The sequence below is a fragment of the Miscanthus floridulus genome, chromosome 14 (assembly GCF_019320115.1).
Source record: "Miscanthus floridulus cultivar M001 chromosome 14, ASM1932011v1, whole genome shotgun sequence".
NCBI lineage: Eukaryota > Viridiplantae > Streptophyta > Magnoliopsida > Poales > Poaceae > Miscanthus > Miscanthus floridulus.
In genome coordinates this window covers 1,186,828-1,209,252 of record NC_089593.1, presented here as the reverse complement: position 1 = coordinate 1,209,252, position 22,425 = coordinate 1,186,828, and the positions used below count along the sequence as shown (strand labels likewise).

The 22,425-nt window shown below is 45.5% G+C and overlaps 2 protein-coding genes across 2 annotated transcripts; one reads left to right on the top strand and one right to left on the bottom strand.

The window, feature by feature from the left end:
• The first annotated feature begins 9,610 nt into the window (after positions 1-9,610).
• On the top strand, positions 9,611-12,213 carry LOC136505472 (protein LURP-one-related 5-like). The gene is made up of 2 exons (XM_066500631.1): positions 9,611-9,968; positions 11,459-12,213. Exons 1-2 carry the CDS (start codon positions 9,681-9,683, stop codon positions 11,969-11,971), a joined length of 801 nt encoding a protein of 266 aa, XP_066356728.1. The 5' UTR covers positions 9,611-9,680; the 3' UTR covers positions 11,972-12,213.
• A 1,244-nt stretch (positions 12,214-13,457) lies between these two features.
• LOC136504556 (bifunctional bis(5'-adenosyl)-triphosphatase/adenylylsulfatase FHIT-like) lies at positions 13,458-16,023 on the bottom strand. Its single transcript, XM_066499493.1, has 4 exons — positions 15,764-16,023; positions 14,314-14,460; positions 13,934-14,032; positions 13,458-13,848 (listed from the first exon to the last, which is right to left on the bottom strand). Exons 1-4 carry the CDS (start codon positions 15,995-15,997, stop codon positions 13,732-13,734), a joined length of 597 nt encoding a protein of 198 aa, XP_066355590.1. The 5' UTR covers positions 15,998-16,023; the 3' UTR covers positions 13,458-13,731.
• Positions 16,024-22,425: the final 6,402 nt, after the last annotated feature.

Here is a 22,425-nt window from a genome sequence, read left to right as displayed (position 1 = left end):
ATCATGGCTCGCGAGACATGGTTCAACGGAGCCGCCGTACCCACCTACAGAGAAAACCTAAACCGATCTAAAGCAGTGCTGCCAGCGACGGGAAGCTCCACCACACCGCCGCCGCCTCTGCAGGGTCACCACCGGGCCACTGGACATCGTCTCCACCACTACGCCGGAACTGCCACGACATCGGCGTCCGTGGACCGAATGGTAGAGAAACACCTACCCCGGATCTACGGTTACACAGAGGTAATCTCCGATTCTAACATTGGTACCAGAGCTAGGTTGCCAGTGTGTAACCCTAACCCTAATCGGGTAAAAAAACGGAAAAGGGACCGGGGGTGGCTGACGTCACTGGAACCCCGGTCACCACCGCCACCACGCGGGGGAAAGTGCCGGTGCGGCAAGAAAAGAAAAGAGTTCCTTACGGATTTGAACAGAGAAGGGGTTCACTAACCCTAAACCCGTAAAAGCCTTCAACGGGAAGAGAAACAGTAGAAAGAAGAAGAAGATTGGGTTCGGATTTGGCCGAACCCTAAGACCTAACCCTAATTTTAACCCCATCCCAAATCAGGTTGATCCCAAAAGAAGAAGGGGAAGGGGGGAAGAAGGGGAAGGAATCAGTCTCGAGGAAGAACAATGAACCCTAGCATCTCGATCTCGAATCAAAACAAATCGGGTTCAACCGAACCCAAACCCTAACTCGTATGGAGAAAGGGAAAAGGGGAAAGCCATTCGGATGAACTCCGAAAAGAAAAAGAAATCAAAAGAAAATGAAACCTACCCCAATCGGTTGAATCCGTAGAAAGAAGCAGATTCAAAAAGAAAAGAAAGAAGATTCAAATGCAAATCAGAGAAGGGGAAGGTCGGATTCCGAACCCTAACCCTAGAACAAACCCTAATCCTCATCACCGGTTTGGATAAGAGAAAAGAAATCCAAATCGGAGAAGGGGAAAAGAGGAACGGACCTACCTCGCCGGCGTGGGAGAAGAAGAGCCGAGCCGGGGGCAGCTGCTCGCCAGGCTCGGCCAAGGGGGCGCCACGGCCAGGCCGCTCGACGGCGGCGTGCTCACCTGTTGGGGAGCACACACGCCGGCGAGGGGGCTGGCAACGGCGCCATGGTCGCTCCACCGCCGTAGTTGCTCGGTCGCCGCTCGGTGCGCGCTGCGCTGAGAGAGGAGAGAGCGGCGAAGACAGAGCGAAGAGAGAGAAACAGACGAAGCGAATGACCGCTAGGGTTTTCCAGGCGCCGCTGCGGTCGGCGTTTTGATCACGCGACACGTGCGGACGGCCGTCGGATCGGCGCGGACGGCCGAGATTGATCGGGCCGTCGCCGGCCCAGGCGGGCGCGTGCGGCCGCGGCACTTTGCCGGCCCAGGCCCACGTTGCGGCCTGGGTGCGGTCGAGAGCCGCGCAGAACAGTGGGCCGAGCCGGTTTTGACCGGTTTGGGCCGACATAGGAAGAGCAAGAGCCCGGTTTCGTATTTTCTTTTTTCCTGAAAAATTGAAAATGCAAATTGGCTCAAAAGAAAAAAAATAGAAAAGTAGTTTTTCCCTGTGGGTAAAATTTAAGAAATGAATAAGAGTTTTTCCGCTGCCAAAGAAATTGTTTATCCTCCAGTTAATTTGTACCAACATGATATTTAATTGGAGAAAAAGAAAGTTTTTCCGCTGCTAAAGAAAATGTTTATTCTCCAGTTATTTGAACCAATGTGATATTTAATTGGAGAAAAAAGAGATTTGACATGATTATGATGTTGTTATTTTCTGACCAACGTTGTTAATAACAATATCGTAATTTTAATGATTTATGCATTAATTCTATTTCTGCCCAACGGTGATGTAGAATTAATGTGTAAGAACAGTTGTAAATTTTAATGATTTATGCATTAATTCTATTTTTTGCCCAACGGTGATGAAGAATTAGTGTGTAAGAAAGTTGTGAAAGTTAATGTTTTATGCATTAATTCTATTTCTGCCCAACGGTGATGTAGAATTAGTGTATAAGAATAATTATATGTTTTGATTTTGACCAACGTTGGAATTAAGGTATGCAAATGGTGTTATTTATATGTTAAAAAAAGGTTTGACCTGGTTTTCATCTTGGCTAAGATGGATTGGGTAGTCTCCTCACCGTGTCCCACTGATTCTGTGACACCGGTGAGGGAGACAAAAGAGAATGATGCCGATTAGGCAACTAAAGAAAGGGATTTTAAATCTCAAAAGATGTCCTATGACTTTGAGCATAGAAAGTGGGTCACTGTCAACAAAAAATGTTTGGCTGTGATAAAGAACATGATTAAGCCTGGAATTGTGGGCTCAATCCCAGTGTGTGATATGGTCACCGAGTACCTCGATAGCATAAAGAGTCAGTTCACTGGCTCTTCAAAGACATGCTACTGAGCTGATAAAGCAGCTGGTCACAGAGTGTTAATCTGAAAATGGTGCATAAGAGAGCTCACGATGCGTCGTCGAAATTATAGTACTGTCGTTTAGGCCATATTTCAAGGGGGAGAATAGAAAGACAAGTTAAGAATGATATTCTTCCTCCATTAAAACTCTCAGTTTTAGAACAATGCAGAGAATGTATAAAAAGAAAGTGTGTAAAGAAAATTAAGAAAGATACAAAACGAAGCGTAGGAATTTTACAGATTATTCACACAGACATCTGTGGTCAGTTTCCTATAAAGAGTGTGGATGGTAATGATTCGTTCATAACATCCACAGATGATTACTCTCGTTATGTCTACACTTATCCAATCAAAGAAAGAACATAAGTATTGGATAAATGTAGATATTTAAGGTAAAAGTTGAAATCCAACGCAATATAAAGATAAAGGTAGTCAGGTCTGACCGTGGAGGAGTACTACGGTCGGCATACCCCAGATGGCCAAGTTCTTGGACCTTATGCAAGGTTCTTACAGGAGAATAGCAAAGTAGCCCAGTATTCTATACCGGGCGAACCTCAGCAGAATGTAGTAGCTGAAAGACGCAATCGTACAATGAATGGATATGGTGCGCAGTATGATAAGTTACTCCACCTTACAGTAGAGCCTGTGGATGGAGGCCTTAAAAACCGCCATTCATATTCTCAAAAGAAAACTAAGTAAGTCGGTGCCCAAAACACCATATGAGTTGTGGACAGGAAGAGTACCCTCACTAAACACTTACGTGTGTGGAGGAGCACTGCTGAGGCTAAAGTATTTAACCCAAACATTAGGAAGTTAGATCCAAAATAGAGAGTTGTCATTTCATTGGCTACCCAGAAAAGTCAAAAGATTTTTGTCTCTACTATCCAGAGAGACATATAAAGTTTATGGAAACGAGACACGCTGTCTTCCTAGAGGATGAACTGATGAGGGGGAGCATGGTAGCTCGAGAAATTGACCTTAAAGAGAAGCGGGTGTATGCGCCCACTACAATGATTCATGGGCCAATTTTCTCACTACCTGCTGTCGCTGCACCGATAGTGCGAGATACTGTGGTGTCAGCACCTGTTATTATCCCGCCTGTGGCAACAATGAATAATGATGAGGAACCTGTTCTTCAGGATCCTATAGAACCTATTGCCACAAATGAGGGGGAGCAACAACAGCCTCAAACAGAAGATGTGCCAAATGTGGAGGCCCCTAGAAGGTCTCAAAGAGTTAGAAAATCAGCTATTTCTGCTGATTATGAAGTGTACAACACTGAGGAATTTCAAATGGAGGATGATCCCACCTCATTTGAATAAGCCATGAAAAGTGATCATTCATCAAAGTGGCATGAGGCCATGGAAGATGAAATGAAATCTATGAATGCCAATAAAGTTTGGGATTTGGAGATAATTCCTAAAGGAGCCAAAACAGTAGGCTGTAAATGGGTCTATAAAACAAAACTTGACTCTCAAGGAAATATAGAGAGATATAAAGTGCGACTTGTGGCAAAAGGCTTTATACAAAGAGAATGGATTGATTACAATGAGACCTTTTCTCCAGTCTCATATGAAGTTTCCTTCAGAATCGTAATGGCATTAATGGCACATTACGATTTAGAATTACATCAGATGGATGTAAAGACAGCATTTCTCAACGGAGACTTGGAGGAAAATGTTTACATGGCACAACCGAAAGGTTTTGTCATGAAAGGAAAAGAACGAATGGGATATCGCCTAAAGAAATCCATTTATGGATTAAAACAAGCTTCAAGACAGTGGTACTTGAAGTTTGATCAGATAATAAAGAATCTTGGGTTTAAAGAGAATGTAGAGAATAATTGTGTCTATGCAAAGTTTAAGAATGAGAAGTTTATCTTCCTTGTCCTGTATGTGGATGATATCTTACTTGCTAGTAGTGATGTTAGTCTACTACAGGAGACAAAGAAGTTTTGTCCTCAAAACTTGATATGAAAGATCTTGGTGAAGTCTTTTTCGTTCTAGGGATCGACATTCACCAAGATAGAAGAAAATGGGTATTAGGACTGTCACAAAAGGCATACATAGAAAGAATCTTAAAGAAATTCAGTATACACAAATGTAGTCCCTCACCTGCTCTTATAGTCAAGGACGACAGATATGGAGATTTTCAATACCCCAGGAACCAATATGAGCTCAATCAAATAAAAATGGTTCCATATGCTTTAGCTGTCGGAAGCTTACAATATGCTCAAGTATGTACGCGCTCTGACTTGGCATTTGTTACCGGGTTACTTGACAGATTCTAGAGCAATCCTGGAACAGAACACTGGAAATTGGTAAAGAAAGTCTTGCATTATTTGCAAGGAACGAAAGGCCTCATGATGACGTATAGAAGATCTGATTCACTCCACATAATGGGAAATTCAGATTCTGATTATGTGAGAGATGATAGAAAATCCACGACGAGATAGTATTCACTCTCGAAAAGGGGAGCTATTTCATGGAAAAGCTCAAATGCAAACCATCGCTACATCGTCCACAATGTATGACAGTTTGTAGCGTGATATGAGGCAACATGACAGGTGAACTGACTAAAGAAGTTCATACCCGATTTAAAGATGGTTGACGACATATATAGACCACTTAAGTTATACTGCGATTATAATCTAGCAGTACAGTATGCTCACAACATAAGTCAAGTGGTGCTGTCAAACACATTAACATAGAGTGTTATGTTGTGATAGATAAAGTCCGGGATCAAGTCATAAGTCTTAAGCATATAAGTACAGAAAAGATGCTCGCGGATCTGTTTACAAAAGACTTACCACCCAACGTGTTCAGAGAACATGTAGCTAGCATGGGTTGAAGGGAAATCCTAAAATTCCTGGACAAAAGAAGGCCCAAGGATAAATATCTATTTCAAAACAGAGTAGTGTGTTATAGCTGTTAAGTCTATCGGCAAAGGACCGTGACGATGAGACATGCTCTATGCGCTAATCTGTAATGGAATGAACAAAAGTAAATGGAATTAAAAAATGGTAGTGAGATCAAGGGGGAGAATGTTAGTTGATCTTCACCCGGTCTATTGGGCCCTTGTCTCTGCTCCCTGATCGGGGAGCCCAATCCTAATATGGTTGGTGGGCCCCTGTCGTACAACACATATAAAAGAGAGGTGGGGATCATGGCTCGCGAGACGTGGTTCAACGGAGCCGTCATACCCACCTACAGAGAAAACCTAAACTGATCTAAAGCAGTGCTGCCAGCGACGAGAAGCTCCACCACACCGCCGCCGTTTCTGTAGGGTCACCACCGGGCCACTAGACATCGTCTCCACCACTACGTCGGAACTGCTACGACATCGACGTCCATGGACCGAATTGTGAAGAAACACCTACCCCAGATCTACGGTTACACAGAGGTAATCTACGATCCTAATATTGCCATGCTTGGTCTGAAGATTGGGCTGTCCGGCATCAGCATGCAGAGTGGCTCGATGCGTCTCTTTCACGCGACCCACCGGGGGGCCTTGGTCCATTGAATGATCCGCAACAAACTTCCCTTTCCCCCTTCTGTTTGGTTGCTTCGATGTCTCTCGCATTGTTGGCAGCTCGTTGAAGGATGTCTTCCAATTGTGGATCTGGGAATTGCTCTCCCATCCTGCGTTGGTTGGAGCTGGTGGGCTCCAGCAGCTACTGCAGATCCCGAACCACCCCTGCAAGTATTGGGCGACCCACCGGCGAATGCGGCCCGAAACCATCAGCCGCCGCGGCAGACTCTAACTGGGACGGAAACAAGCCACCCGAGACCTCCGATGTTGCAGAAACGGCGGCGAAAGACCCATGGGAAGAAGGCACACTCGGATCTACAGAGAGCTGGGTCAGGGAGGTGGGATTAGAGTTGGATTTTTGGGGATTTTGGTGTTCAGCTTCGGCAGGTGATGTGAGCGCCTCGTCGCCCCCGGAGGGGCACAACGCCTCTATCCACGGGCTACATGTTTTAGAAACGAATTCAATCCAAGACTCTTTCGCAGGCGGAGGCAGCGAAGCAGCACGGCACAGCAGGCAGAGGGCGCAGCTCGGCGGAGCGGCGCCACAAGGACCTTCTTGTCTATGGCCATGTGAACTCTGAGTGGCAACGCGACGCGACCTTGATGCCATCTAGAATATTTGCAGAAGGCACCAATGGTTAATCGCGATCCGTTCACAAAACTGTTCCAAACAACTTTTGAAACAACCAGGATGTTTTTGTTCCAAACAATTTTCAAACAACCAGGGTGTTTGACAGGTGTTGACAAAACTTGGTATTTTCAAACAACCAGAGGGTGTTTGACAGGTGTTGATGATAACTTGGTATGGTGGCAGGTGTTGGGCCAGCCCAGGAAGTCTAACTAGCAGGGAATTGTAAAGTGAGGCCAATCAATTTGGGCTGCAAGTATAGTTGTATTGCTCCTGCGTCTTCAGGGGAAAAAAAGTTTTCCTCAAAAAAAGTAAAAACATTTTATTTTCTAAACAAGCACTTGTAAACCATTTAGCTATACATCTCTATCTTTGTGGTCTCAGTTTCGTCAGTTTTTCAGATTGTCCACTGTCCTCGATGACTGATCGGTGTGGTTATGGATTGAACAACATTAGGATGAGCCACAACAAGAATCGGGGAGTTCATTCAAACACTTCCTAAAACCTGCAGGTCTTGTTATACCTTAAATATGTATAGTTGCATTGAGATTACTTGTGTGTATTTGGGAAAAAACAACCCTCTTCAGTTTCAAAAAGGTACGGAGTACAATTTATTTACTCATTTTGTTTTTCCAAAAAAGGTCGGTTCTATCTTTAATCCCATCTAAATATCTACGGTAATGCTACAAACAGGACATCCAATGCCAGCGACTCCACTCTGGACGCGTGGCGTGACGTGCACCACAACTTTACCTCACTGCCGCTTGCCTAAATAAATAAAAAACAAAATCAACTCCTGGCTACCTCGCCTCGCTCCGCTTTGCTCCGCACGCGCCGCCTGCCCAACGAGCTCCTCTCTCTCGTGCTTCCCTGCTGGTCCTCTCTCTCGCTTGCCCACCCCGGCGTCCTCCTCCCCCACCCCGGCGGCTCATTCCCCCAGCCTGGTGGCGTCCCTCCCCCCACCCCGGCGTCCTCACCCACCAGGAGCCCCCAATGTTGCAGATCCAGTGGCCCTCTCCCCCGCTCCGACGAGATTCATGGAGCACGAGAGAGATCCATGGAGGTGGCACGGCGGTGTTGCAGGGGAGTGAGAGGCTCCCCCCTGCCCCGGCACAGCGCCCTCCCCTACCCTCAGCGGCGCCCTCTCTCACCCCGGCGACCGAGCTCCCCCACCCCGGTGGCCATGGTGCTCCTCGCCCCCCATCCCCCACCGTCGCCATCGAGCCAAGTCTGATACTAGTGGCGCTGGTGCTCGCGCGTAGCCGCTCGCCGCCATCTCCAACCCCAACGACTAGATCGACCGACCCATCCTTTCCCTCCCCTATGTTGCATATGTATGTTCAAGTGTTTTAGGCATTTCAGATGCATGCTGCAATTGTTTCATATGGATGTTGCAAAAGTAGATCGAGGCATGTTGCATATGTTGCAAGTGTTTCAGAGGCATGTTGCAAGAGTTTATTCAAAATGTTTCACCTGTTTCCAGACATATGTTGCAATCATTTTGATCTGGATGTAGCATATGATTTCACACATATGTTGCAACAGTATGTTCCAAAATGTTTCATCTGTTTCAGTCTTCAGTTGCAGCAAGTGTTTTCATGTTGTAAGTTGCAAGTGTTATATCTAGATGTTGCATATGTTTTCACACATATGTTGCAAGTGTATGTTCTAGATGTTTCAGATGTATGTTGCATTCAAGTGTTTCATGTTGCACGTGTTTCTTGTTGTTCGAAAAGTCAGGGGCGCCGGGGAATAAGGCGCAGCGAGCCGGTGGGCAGCGGACGTGGTGCGCAACGCACTGGGGCTGACGGTCGAGGGCACGACGGAGCGGGGTGCACCTGCGGGGCGGGACGAACGGATGGGGATGGGGGCGGGTGCGTGGATGGGGGTAGGTCAGGCGTGTCAGGCGTGCGTGCGGGCGTACAGATAAGCATGGTGAGGTGTAGGTTTTTTTTATTCGCATATTAACATTTGAGCGGAAATTTGCACCATCCGACGCTAAGCGCCCAGATCGGACGTCCGAGCGCTAGCAACTCCGAAATATCTAATATATTGTTAGAGTCTGTCTATATCACACCCGAGTGATTTACACGCCTCTCTCACACGATTTTTACAGAACATCACTTGTATACCACATGAACATCACATAAAACATTAGAGAACATCACATGTATATTATATAAATATCATATGTACTATTTTTTGTACTTGGCATTTTTGGTTGCTTTACACGCCTCTCAAACGCGACTTTTACGGAATATCACTTGTATACCATATGAACATCATAAAAAACATTATAGAACAACACATGTATATTATATGTAAATCTGTCAGATTTCATAGAACATCACTTATATACTACGTGAACATCAAATGTGTATTATGTGAACATAAAAAAAAATCGAGTGACAACGGCCCAAGAAAACTCCCGAGTGACATATAGCTTTACTCTAATGTTAACTTGCTCAAGTCAAACCGTCCTTTACTCGAGATGACAAGGTGTGACATAATAATCTTGTGGTCTCAAGGCTACAAAATGATACACGCTATCACGTACGGCACAAATGCTCCCCTATCACATATTCATCCACAAACCTTGCTCGCTCTTCAAAGCACTCGCGCGTGTTTAAAGTTTAAACCATACAAATTAAACTATAGTACATTTGCCTACTTGAATGAACGCTACAAGGCCGGTGGTCGTCGGAGCCGTACTCCGACGACTCTCTTGCTGTCTTTGCACCTGCATCACCGGCATCAGGTGGGGGGAGGCGGGAGGGGCGATTCTTACGTCTGGTCCAGCTCCAGCACGCACGGTAGGCATCGCCGCATCGGCATCCAGGATTCATTTCAACAAGCATTCGTATACGTACGCCATGTGAATAAATCCTGAAAGCTAGCCACGGATGGCGACTCGCTTGCATTGGCGCCACAGCTTAGCCTTTTCACTTGTTCCCATTCCAGACACCTGACCTGCCTGTTCCCTCACGTCAATCTTATATACCCTCTTTCTCTTCGATCGATTCTTTTGCTCTCGCCACACGTACCACTCACCACCACCACCTTCTGTACTTCTTCTTTTTCTTCTTCTTCATCCATCGATCCATCATCTCGCTCCTAGCATGAGTACACGGATACACCCTTCATCTTCGGACGCCGCCGGTCGTGCCCGTCGTCGGGCTGCTGCGGCCGCGGCGGCGGCAGCGAAACGGGAACGCTGGCCGGCGGTGTACACGGTGTGGAAGAGGTCCAGCATGGGCTTCCAGGGCACCGACGGCTTCTGCGTCTACGACGACGCCGGCAGGCTGGCGTTCCGCGTCGACAACTACTCCCGGCGCCGGAAGCTCTGCGCCGGCGAGCTGCTGCTCATGGATGGCAAGGGCACGCCTCTCCTCTCCCTCAGGCCACAGGTACTACGCTCGTTTAATTACTAACCTGCTTATTACGTACACGATGATAGTATAATCACTACACCACCACATCAAAATTCTGACGTCTTTTGCTAAAAGTTAACGATTACCGTTGAACGGTTACTCTCTTAATTTACTGCCTTGTTTGCTTGATGAAAGAAAACAGTTTTATTTCATCCTATTATTTGCACATCCAACACAATATACATACGTGCACTGCTGGTTACAAATTTTTTTTTTTTGCACACTTCTGATCAATTCCTTGGAAGCCATGCAAAGGATACGTCGGAAATGTAAATTTGGTTTATAGTCCAATTGTAGTAGTAATCTGTAATCACAAATAAAATGTCGCAATTTCCATTACTGACATGATGATCACGCTACCCCATTTTTCCCTTTCTCAGAAAATGACTGCCCTAATTTTGTTCAATGAGCGATCACTCTTCACTCCAATTATACTTAAAGATTTGCTGACTCGGCAGAAGATTTTAGGCCAACCAATAGGACAGGTAACCAGACATAGAAATGGAATTACCGACAAAAACATCCAAACAAAAATGCTTTCACAAGAAAAGCACTATTATGGGTCTTATTCAGCTGCCACGCATGTACTTTTTTATCTTAACCCAGTAACTTTTTCGCCGCAAGTTGCAAGGCCACTCAGTTGTGCCAAAAAGCACAAAATGATCTCGAAATAAAGTCCTAATCCTTGATCTCTATTCTTAATTTTTCGCCGTCAGTTTTGACTAAGCAAACGCACAGCTACAAAGCAATGTTATATATTGTTTATGATGTTCATTTTTCTCTGTTCATTAATGTCTTGGCACAAGTACAAGGTGTGATAAACTGGATTATTTAGCCACTGTTAAAGCTTGGTCAAACAAATTTACAGTCCACACGGAACTAACGTCATCAACTTACAGTCCTTGTTTCCTCCCTCTTGCCCCTAAATTAAAATGACAGCCCTTTTATCCAATGAACAAGTAGCCCCAGATTAATCAAATATTTCCTGAGTCGTACGAGAGAAGATTTAACTTGGGCCAAGTGAAAAAAAAAAGAAGAGCTTAACTACAAAAACAAGCCAGGGCTTGTTTAGTTGGCGAAATGGTACTGTAGCACTTTCGTTGTTATTTGACAATTAGTGTCCAATCATAGTCTAATTAGGCTTAAAAGATTCGTCTCGTGAATTTCGTCTAAACTGTGTAATTAGTTTTATTTTTTATTTATATTTAATGCTTCATGCATGCGTCCAAAGATTCGATGTGACGGGAATCTTGAAAATTTTTGGGAACTAAACACTACCCAACAACCAAAAAGTGATCATATCGGTGTCTTACTTTTACCCCATTTAAAACATTTACTATAGTGCAACACCGATCGAAAGCACAAATTAACATAACCTCTGGTCTGTAATTTTACTGTTATTTTTCTAGTACAAAGCAAAACGACGGCAGCTAGCTAATCAGTGTGAAAAAAATGGTGTGTAACAGCTTCTCAGCCTGCACGACCGATGGAACTGCTACACAGCAACGGAAGACGCCGCCTTCGACAAGAAGGCGTCTTCCAATTCGCCGGCGCAGCAGCAGGTCTTCACGATGAGCAGGTGCTCGGCTCTGCGGAGCAGCAGCGACAACGCAGAGGTCCACATGTCATCCTCAAGAGCTGCAGGCTCTGCTGCTGCTGCGTTGCCCTCCTCCTCGTCTAGCCTCAGCTGCAAGCACGCGCAGGCCGTGTCCGCTGCTCCCGCTCCCGGCTACCGAGTGGAGGGCTCCTTCTCGAGGCGGAGCTGCAAGATCCGGCATGGCAGTGACGGCAGGGAGGCGGCGCAGATAACAAGGAAGAGCGCCGGCGTGGTGTCCAGGCCGGTGGCGATGCTCGGGGACGACGTGTTCAGCCTCGTCGTCCAGCCGGGCGTGGACGTGACCACCGTCATGGCGATCGTCGTCGTCATGGACAGGATCTGTCGCAGGCCGTACACACCGATGGTGTGCTCTTCACAGTAGACAGTTCATGGCGAGACAGACAGACAACCATGTAAACCGTAGCAGTAGCAGATCAAGCAGCAATGCAGCGACAACGACTCTAGAGCATTTTGTGTCGTTGCAGTGTTGATTCATTCCCTCCAAGAGTAAGGACAAATGTGTAAAAAAGTTTTGATTTGACGAAGGTACGCATATACAGTGTGTCCAAAAGGGCAGGTGAAACCGACATGCATTTGCTAATTGCTAGTAGCACCTAGTGGAGGAATGAGGGTACCTGAAGAAAAGCACTGAATTCTTGCCGAGCAACTTCTGTCAATGCTGCATCTCCTGATCAGCAGCATCTGAGAGGGCATACTTATCCCCCACAGCATTTCATTTTCAGCACCGCTATAAAGCAACATTCTGTATTCCCACCACAAAAGCAACCACTTGTCTGCACATGTCAAGTACGCCAGGGCAAGCACACAATTGTAACCAGAAACTGGTTGCTGCAGGCTTGCAGTTGCAGGTGACCTAGCCCAGCGGCAATGTCTTCCGACAGCGACAGGAGACAGCATACCAACACCCTGATCAGTAGACTAGCCATTTGGCAACATGTAAACTTTTGTCGCTACAACTGGTGCCAGACCACGATTCATGAGTCATGACACAATCCTTGATGAACTAAATAGTTGTTCAGCTCAGGGCATCTCATCATGCAAGGGGCATCCAATCCAATAAAACAAAGTTCGAATTCCTGATACCACGCGAGCAGAGCGCAATGGAAGGGATGAAAGCAACTAAAGTCAATGAAATCCAAGACGCAAATCGGTAAAAGTAGGGGATTGAGGATCTATCCAGTTACAAGAGATGTGCTTACGTATGCGTAAAGCAACGCCAAGTGTTAACATTCAAGACAAAGCAAAGCCAGTGCCCCTCTTTACACTCTTATATCACATCCCCCCCCCCCCCCCCCCCCCCCCCAAAAAAAAAAGTTAACAGGATAAGACAACAACAAAGACAAATAAAACAAAAAGTGAAAAGCCATGATCCATGTTTTTCAAAGTACTGCTACAAAAGGATATAAAGCTGAAACAATCAGCATGATTTCAATCAGAACATTTGAGTTGTCAAGAACTTACTGTACAACATAAGCATCAGCATGGGGGCATGGAATAAAGTTTAACTAGGCCTACAACAGCTAGGGATGATCAGAATCTTGCATTCATGAATCAGATCAACTTTTGATATTTGGACAGACGCATCATGCAAATAAATAACTTATTCAGTGAAAAGACTGCTGTCAGCCAAGATTCTCCTAGCACAGAACAAAACATAATGAACAGTTGGCAGTAGGAATAAAACTTTAGCTCGCCACAAAAGAACAAAACACAATTTTTCTGTCCTAATCAATTCCGTTTAACAGTATATGGATGTTTGATTTAACTAATCCTGCATAAACTGCTGACAGTGTAAATTGTGACTAATGGTACATCCTCTCTTACAATTTCACAAAGAAAAATATTGCAGTAAAGACATAATCTTCTAGAAAACAGTTGATGCTCCATAGTACACACACAAAAAAAGTTTCTAATCTAAAAGATTTGTCACTTGGAATGCATTCCTTGCAACAAATGATTATTTCTCCACAGTACAAAACATACCACCAGAACTGGACACCATCACAATGTCAGTGTGCAATCGTAACTGAACTGTGACAACGAAGGGCAAGTAGTAAGCCTTATTTCTAGCAAACAGTCAGCTCAACTTAGAATCTAACTACTATACTAGATCATGTAATTCTAGGAGAAAAGAGCACGGTACTCATTGGCCTCATGAGCCATTTCTTCCATGGTTCTATCTTTCCTCTCAATGTCCAGGTCAAGCTTCTCCTTCAATTCTTTCTCTTTCACATCAATCTATCATAGCAAGGAAAAGGGTAAGCTTTGTTTGATTGGATATTGTAATAAAATAACCAGATTGATAGAAAAATGGGCCACGAACCGCGTCATATATTTCATCATTTTTCTCAAAATCCCCTTTTTTCCTCGGGATGAGGTGAATGTGGACATGTGCAACAGTTTGGCCAGCTTGAGGACCATCCTGACAAGTAATATCACTTGTTAATAAGAAACCTCATGGCATCATAACATAACAAAGATAAGTCCATAACAAGCTAATCAATGGTATGAATAGTACAAGAGCAAAATGGAGTTAGCATAGCCTGTATGACATAGTACAAACATATATGATATTCTCCACAATGTTCATCATATTTACGTTTTAGACACCCAAATTGGACACCTTATATACTGTATAAATTTAGTATTGAGCAATGAAAGGATGGGCTGACGACAACAATGAAACTGAAGCACAGACCATACCTGGATAGCAAAGGTAAGTGAAGATGCTTTGTGGTACTGCTCAAGACGCGCACCAACTTCCTTTGCAGTAACCCATAAGTCACTAATCTCATCAGAGCTTAGATCAGCGAATCTTTTCACTTCACGCTTGGGGCACACAAGAACATGTATGTATTGTCAAGGAAAAAATGATGCATATAAAAGAACACATTTTCCTCAACATGTGATGTATAAACTTTGAGTCCAATAAATTTATTTGTGTGGGTTTATGAGTTATGGCAGCTTTGCACCAAATGACAACACAACAAAAATTGAATCACAACTCCAATCGCAAAGTCACAAAAAAGTTTTTCTTTAATAAAGCCAACTTAGTTGCAGCCATACAGTTATTCTGCAAGTGGAACTGTTGCATGTCATAGAAAAGAAATAATAATGGCACATTGGCATAGAATTGTAGATGGTCTCCATGGAAAGATGAACAAGATATGAAGTCAGTGGCTCAACAAAACAGAGTCCTTCTCACTAAATCAGTACCTAAAGCAAACTTGATCCCCCTAGATAGACTTGATAATCAGGTCTAAAAAGAAGAGAACCAATGCAAATGTTTGATGAAAAATGCTACCGCTTAGTTCCTTTCATATTTGTTTGAATGTTCTTCATGAACTATACTGAAGTGAGCACTGAGCAATCATTAGACAGTGCTCTGACAGAGGAAATGGTTGCACAGGCACCTGAATAGTAAAAACTGCAAAATTGCCTGAAAATAACTTCCAATAAAGTACAGTTCCAGCTTCGCTGAAATAAAAGGATATGACCTGCATAAGAAAGATTCATATTTGTTAAATGCAGTGTCTATGGGGAAAAATGAAATGCAATGTGGTGGTTTAGAGATATGCAAAGCTTAAATGCAATGTCTACGGGAAGCACTAGCCAGTAGTCTCAGGTTTCATCAGGAGAAAATCTTGAATGGGATTGTTATAGCTTGTTCTGTAGGCAGGGATTAGATAAAGCACCATGAGATTGCAGAGAACTTGGTTGGGATTACCAGCCAACACAAAAGGCATTGCCCATGATCCTTGCCTACTGAAACAATCCCTATCCGAGAGAAACAATCCCTATCCGAGAGAAACAATCCCTATCCGAGTAATGGTGCAGTGGTACACTGTTGCCTTGCCGAATCTGTTAGAAGCAGGGCATGATTCTGAACACACAAGTTTTATTTAGCATTTCGGGAACCAACGTTTGATCAATCTAATTTCCATCAACCACATCTCCGCGAGAAAGATGGAATTTTTATACTTTCCCCCACTTTCTGTCGCGACGACTAATCTTCCAGTTCCAGCAACTCCCAAGCTAAAAAAAATGCTACGGTGCAGTGAGTTCGGGAGTGGCTGCGGCTACGGTAACGAAGCAGGCAAGAATCATGGAAGGCGAAGTGAAAAGGGAGGGAGCATGGGTATGTGTGTTACCCACCCGGGAGCAGCGGGCGGAGATTCACCATGGCGTAGGAGAGGGGCGTGGCGTGGAAGACCTCCCTGGCGTCGATCTTGTAGGGCCCGAACTTGTAGGAAGCCTCCATCCCCGGCGGCGGGAGCGGGGAAGACGACGGGGACGAGAGGGCGCGCGGGTGCGGCAGGCGGCTAAGCAAGCGAGGCGGCGGAGGGAGTGGGAGTGGGAGGAGCAGGACGGCACGGCAGCGCAGCATCTTCTGGAGCTGAAGCCCGAAGGCCCTTTCACTTCCACGGGGAGACGTCGACGGAGCCGGCAAGGACAGGAGGGTACAGATGTGGGCTTTCATGGGGTTGGGCCCGAGTTTTGGAGGCCCATTTTGAGCTTACGGAGCAAGTATCAATTTTCCATCTATTTTTTTTGTTACTTTTGTTACAGTACCGTACTGTTTCAAGAATGTTTCATCATTATTACCCCCTGATTATTAGCAAGCAAAGAGAATGGTTGCAGTAGGGCAGATGTGTTTCGACACTGCATAAGGATAATGGCGTAAAGACGGAGAAAAAAAGTTAGATGAAAAATTAGACTCCAAGGTGAGGGTAAACTATGCAAAAACCTTAAAATACCCTGTTTGGTAAGGCTCTGGCTCTTTCTAAAAGGGTTCTGGTTTTAGCTCACGTGGAGCAGCTTCTCTAACGATTCTGAAGCCGTATTTTGAAAATGTTTGGCAAAGATAGATTTGGTTGTAGTTTTGTAATAACTTGTATTAGGTTTATAAGGATTACCCGAGGGAAGCTACTTTTTTTTGGGCTCTAACTCCTCTATAATAAACAGACTTCGACTCCTCCGAGTTCCCTGTGAGGAGCATTTTTTATGTGCTTTTGACAGAGCCTTGCGAGAAGTCACAAGAAGCCGAAGCCAGACTCCTTCCAAACGAGGCCTAACATATACTCAGAAAATAAGATACATTTACTATTTGTTGCAAAAGAAAATGCAAAGGTTACTCGAACAACCTAGCCCGTGTTTAGTTGGTTGAAAAGTTGGAATTTGCCTACCGTAGCACTTTCATTTTTATTTGGCAATTAGTGTTCAATCATGGACTAATTAGGCTCAAAACGTTCGTCTCGCGATTTTCAACCAAACTGTGCAATTAGTTTTTTTTCGTCTACATTTAATACTCCATGCACATATCATAAGATTTGATGTGATGGTACTGTAGCACTTTTTTGGAACTTTTTTTAACTAAACACGGGCCTAATATGAATATGAAACTTCATATATATAGCTCCAAGCATCCGCGCGACGAGAGCGCTGCAGGTACTGTGCGGTTACTGTTCACGAATCAGACGTCTCCATGTGCCTCGTGCGTGTGTCCGCGTCCTTTTGCTCTCTCCCGGTTCATTCAATGCCGCCGCCTAGGACCTCTGGGAAAAAAAAACAACCTCGCAGTGCCTCGTCACCTCCGCTTCATCCTCTTCTCCTCCCCCAGCTCCCGTGGAAAGAAGGGAAAATTGATTTCATAGCATCGAAAGAATGCGAAAAAATACTATTGAAAGTTTGTCGTGCCGTAAAATACCGTTAAAAGTGAACATTCGTTCCGTAATCTAGCACTCTGTTACCTTCGCTGTTAACGCTGGTTGCATCCGTCTGAGGAGTCGGCTTCGGTGCTTCACTCAAAATTCAAAAATGAGCAGGAGCCATGGGAGGACGTCGAGAACAGCCTGTATATGTCGCATCAATCCGGGAAGGCCTGCGGTGGTACAGCCTCGTCCTAGGCAGCTCGCAGCTCAAGCCCAGCGCTTGCCCTTGCCTCGGACGCTGCCGCCTAGCACTCCAGCGCCGACGCCCTACGCCGCCGGAGACGCACTCGCCCCGGCTCGCCAAAGCTACCTCCGTCGGAGCTGTGCTGCACCAGCGTGCGACTCCACCCACAGCAGCCAGCCGCCGAAGCTCGCCACCACGACCCACGGGCAACGGGGCCTTCCCGCCGCCACCCCGCTGCCCAGAACTCCCCGCACTGGAGCCGAGTGCGGTTAGCACAGAGCACCCGTGCGCATCGAAGCCGACGCCGCGCCGAACGCCGGAGCTGAGCGCCGCCGGCACCAAGACAGTCACCACCGCCGGTCTGCTCTCTCCTTTTCTCTCCGTCCGCTCGCCGCTTGGACAGGCGCCGCTAGTGGCGCTGTGTGCGACCGTGTTGTCGCGGTCGCGGTCCAGGAGCGACCGACTATTCTTGCACCGGGTACCAGCTCGCCGGACTCCGCCAAAATGAGCGCTTTGGGCTTTCTCGCATGGGAAAGGACAACGTGTTCATGCACCAGCCCAATCGATCCGTGGATGTCCTGTGAGGACAGCTGGCTGCTCGGCGTCCACTCATGTGCGTGCTCTCCCAAGAGGACGGCGGAGACGCACGATCCGTTGCTGTCCACGGGTATCCAATCTGGCATTTTCGCTCACGCTGAGGCTCGCGATCGATGCAGTTACCTGCCCCGCAGCTTTCGGTTGGCGGCACCCATCTCGGACGCGTTCGCGGTCGGCCAGCCGTCGACCACAGCGTCGAGGCCCACCGAGAACCCATATAGCTCGGGAGGTCGCGGGCGCAGCACGGCGGCACTAGCAGCATCGCCGCTGCTCTGCTCGCCATGTCACAGGCATTCGTCCTTTTTGGCTTCGGCAAACCGTCCGGCCGGCGAGTAGTAGATGGATGGAGGAGAAGAAGAAGGAGCGTACGTCCTACACTCCCAACGGGTGGGGACAGACGCCGTTAGCTCCGAAGGTGACGGAACGTGATGGAATGCTACTTTCAGTTAACGTTTGCGTCTTGGAATGGTATTTCACGCGACATAGCTCTTTCGATGGTATTTTCCAATTCTGGTGATCTTTTGTTATAGAAACAATTTTCTCAAAGAAAAACGCCTCGCCGCCTCCGCCTCCATCTCCCCACCGGTCGCCACGCCTGGATTTTTTACTTTTTAGCCTTTTTTAAAAAAGTTTCTCACAAATAGACCCCTGGCGGAAAGAATTCAGAAAATGGACTCTTAGCTCGGCGCCATTGATGCTGGCGCCGAGCTTCTGGGCACGGTGGATAGGGGCTCGGCGCCATAGATCTTGGCGCCGGCGACTCTGACGTCAAGCTTGGTGCAAAAGCTAGGATCCGTCCGGTAAGGTAAGGTGAGGTAGTCATGTGATATGAATGTGACCTCTGGCAGTCGAGTCAAGCTCCAGGGCAGCCTACAGGCAGCCGTCGTGCAAGGATGGTCGTCCCGTGGTCAAATGCATGTTTGCAGCGAAAACATTCAGCCTTTGTGGCAAAGGCCTACACGTAGTACTACTCCCACTCTCAAAGTCTAATGAGACCTGTTTGCAGGTTTATTCCAGGAAAATCACAAGGATCGGTAGTTGGCACTACTCCTCGTCGCAAGATAGAAGTCATTCTCGCTTCTAAGAAGTTAACTTTTTTTTTACTTTGACTAATTATATATAAAATATTATAAATATTTATAATACATAATTAATATCATTAGATAGATCGTTAAATATATTTTTATAATAAATTTATTTAGAGATATAAATTTACATATATTTTCTAGTAACCTAGTTAAAGTTAAGTAAGTTTAAGCACAATAAAATCCTTTTTTTACTCTGAACCCCTTGCCTGCACTGCAGTCTGCAGGCATGGAGTAGGTTTGGGGATGCGTAACATGGTCAGTTGGGGGACAGGATCACAGAACCCATCCCTGACCTCTGTTCTGAAGCCTGCAGGCATGGCCGCATGGCTGCTGTGCCCTCTTCAGCCTTTTATTGCTGCTGTCTGTGACTATGGCCCCGTTTGGATGCCAAATTTTTTGGCAAAGTGCTACGTAGCATTTTTATTATTATTTAGTAAATAGTGTTCAATCATAGTCTAATTAAACTTAAAAGATTCGTCTCGTGAATTTCGTCTAAACTATGTAATTAGTTTTATTTTTTATTTATATTTAATGCTTCATACATGCGTCTAAAGATTCGATGTGACGGAAAATTTTGAAAAATTTAACGTTTTGGGTGGAACTAAACTGGCCCTATGACTATGACGGACATGCGGCCAGCCTTACGGAAACTCATAAACAAAGCTACTACTACTACTAGTACTACTATTACTAGCACTGTAGCACAGCGCAGGCGGTTAGGCACAGACACTGTACGTTAGTACACACATGTGTGCTCGTTGTTCAAACTTTTTTTTTCCTTTGCTTTGTTGTTCAGTTCAAAGCAAAGCTTCTTGCTGCCGCTGCCGAGCGCCTGAGCCTGCGCTCGAAAGCAAGTGGTAAAAGAAGACAGCGAGAAGATGAAAGATTACCCAGAATACACGTGCAAGTACTGACGCTGCAGCGAGGACTGAGGAAGGAGACGTAAAGATGTCGTGCCATGAGATGAGAGCGCAGCGCAGTTTGCACCGTACTCGTAAGCTTTGCGCTCACACGCGGCGCAGGCTTTTCCTCGCCGTTCCTGCATGCTGCATGCTGTTTTATTTGCATCAACCATCCAAGTGTCATCTGCCTGATTTGACTGCCAGAGGTCACATTCACATCATATGACCGCTTCACCTCACCTCACTAGACGGACCCTAGCTTTTGCACCAAGCTCGACGTCAGAGTCACCGGCGTCAAGATCTACAACGTTGAGCTTGGCGCCAGAGTGACTGGCGCTGAGCCCGTATCCACCATGCCCAGGAGCTCGGCACCTAGCTCAGCGTCAATATCAATGGCGCCGAGCTATGTGTCTATTTTCTAAATTCTTTCCGTGATAGATCTATTTATGAGAAACTTAAAAAAAAAGCTAGAATGTAAAAAAATTGGGCACCACGCCCCCAGATGCCGCGCCTACCTGCCTCACCGTTGGCTTCCTTCCTCAGATCCACTTCACCTCCTCCCGTTCCCCAGCTGGGTGCCTGGTGGGCATCTCGGAAGGAGGGAGCGGCTGAGCAAGGCAGAGGTGATGGGGAATTGGGGGGCGATGTGGCGGCCGGTGGAGGCGGCACCTTGCCGGGGTTCTTGGGGAGGAAGAACCGGTACGCACGCGTGGACGGCGTGCTCTTGCAGGAGTCGCAGGACGGCAGTGGCATCCGTGTTCGCGGCAGAGGTGGCAGCTGCTGGAGATACGTCTTTTCCTGTTCTGTCTTCGCGTCCCTCGACCATGTCCTGCTCGGCTACGGTGAGCAGATCTCCACTAGAAGTCTGGAATGGCGTTTCGTTCTTGATGCAAATTTGGTCTTACTCATTGAGCTAAGAATGACTGTAGCTTTCGCTTTCTTTGGTGGTTTATTTAAGCAAGCAAATAAAATATATAATGGTCTAATCTTAGATAAAAAAACGTATGTTATCTTGCTTAAAAAAGCCATTTAAAATATTTTTCGTAATCAATCTGTTAATGCCAATCTTGACCGTACTGAAACTGCTCTGGAAATACTCTGGCAGAAATGTTTTCAAGTCTAGCATATGTAATGGGATGATGTCAAACTGTTCTGCAAATTTAGTTGGTGTCTCATTTACTTGGATGCTCTTCCTCATACTGATGAAACTGTTGAAATAAACTGCAAAATATATAGTTTTGTGTCTTTGACATATTTTCACTGACACTGTTCTGTTCATGTCATCATGTGTTGGTGTGTCCAGACACAGAGGTGCAGCAAGAAGTGCCCTTCCCTCTATTAGATTTCAGGCCTCGCAACATTTGCAGATTTGGACATCTTTTAACTTTTATCGTCTGATATTTCAATTGCAGCTTTACAGAGCTGCTCCTTCTATAATTTACATGCATGTACCTTCTATAGCATAGAGTAAGTTATGTAGACAAGGTTTCTCTATCATTCTTATATGTCTCTCCAAATGGAATTTGATTGATGCTTCACAGGTGCTACCTTACGGTGCCATCATGGCAAGATTTACCACGGCTTGCAGCTTTAAAGCCTGCAATTTTTTCATTTCCTCTTTCATGCATTTTATTTGATTGACAAGGGAATTGAATTATCGTATGAATTGCCTGCCTGCAACACCTTCATAATAAAAGGTCAGGTCTTCATCTTTGTAGGTGCACTCTTTGATTAGGTGTCTCCTCTATTTAAATAATATATATGTGAATTTTTAATTTTGAGTAAATATTATGTTCAACTTTCGTGGCTGCTGTATGGTGTTTAGGCTAACTATTGGTAACATGAAACTCAAACCATTACAATGGCGTCTTCCAGAAAAAACTACTGCCGTGCCTCCAAAGGTCACACCATACAGGAAAGGCTATGTGTATATATATTTAACTGCAATCTTATTTGAGACAGCAATGAGCATTTACCAATTCTCAATTAGTCAACTCTATGTACAGAGTAGTGTACTTTGAAAGAATAAGGTCAAACAGTTAGCACGGTTCTAATTTATTTATTTCAGTCCACTGTTCTTACTATGAATCTTAACCTAACTATGGATATGTTTTAGTTTAACGAAATAAAATAGCACAAACGTACACATGATATGCTTTGAATTACCTCACCGGCTTAGGTACATTGTTATCATCACCTATATGTCCAACCATTAAAGTGGTCTTCACAGCTTCATCAGTGGAATCAAAGGCATACAGTTGTAATTGTTGCTACTGACATCCTAGGTGGCCTTAAAGAGTTGGCAATTTCCATTTTGCCCTCTAATTTTGGTT

Bases quoted from the DNA above. Each gene is read 5' to 3' on its own strand.
- LOC136505472 (XM_066500631.1), top strand. From the start codon at position 9,681: ATGAGTACACGGATACACCCTTCATCTTCGGACGCCGCCGGTCGTGCC. The intron at 9,969-11,458 runs GTACTACGCTCG...GGTGTGTAACAG, and splicing joins TCCTCTCCCTCAGGCCACAG to CTTCTCAGCCTGCACGACCG.
- LOC136504556 (XM_066499493.1), bottom strand. From the start codon at position 15,997: ATGCTGCGCTGCCGTGCCGTCCTGCTCCTCCCACTCCCACTCCCTCCG. The intron at 14,461-15,763 runs GGGTAACACACA...TGACAATACATA, and splicing joins TCCGCCCGCTGCTCCCGGGT to CATGTTCTTGTGTGCCCCAA. The intron at 13,849-13,933 runs GTTCGTGGCCCA...TTGCTATGATAG, and splicing joins ATGATGAAATATATGACGCG to ATTGATGTGAAAGAGAAAGA.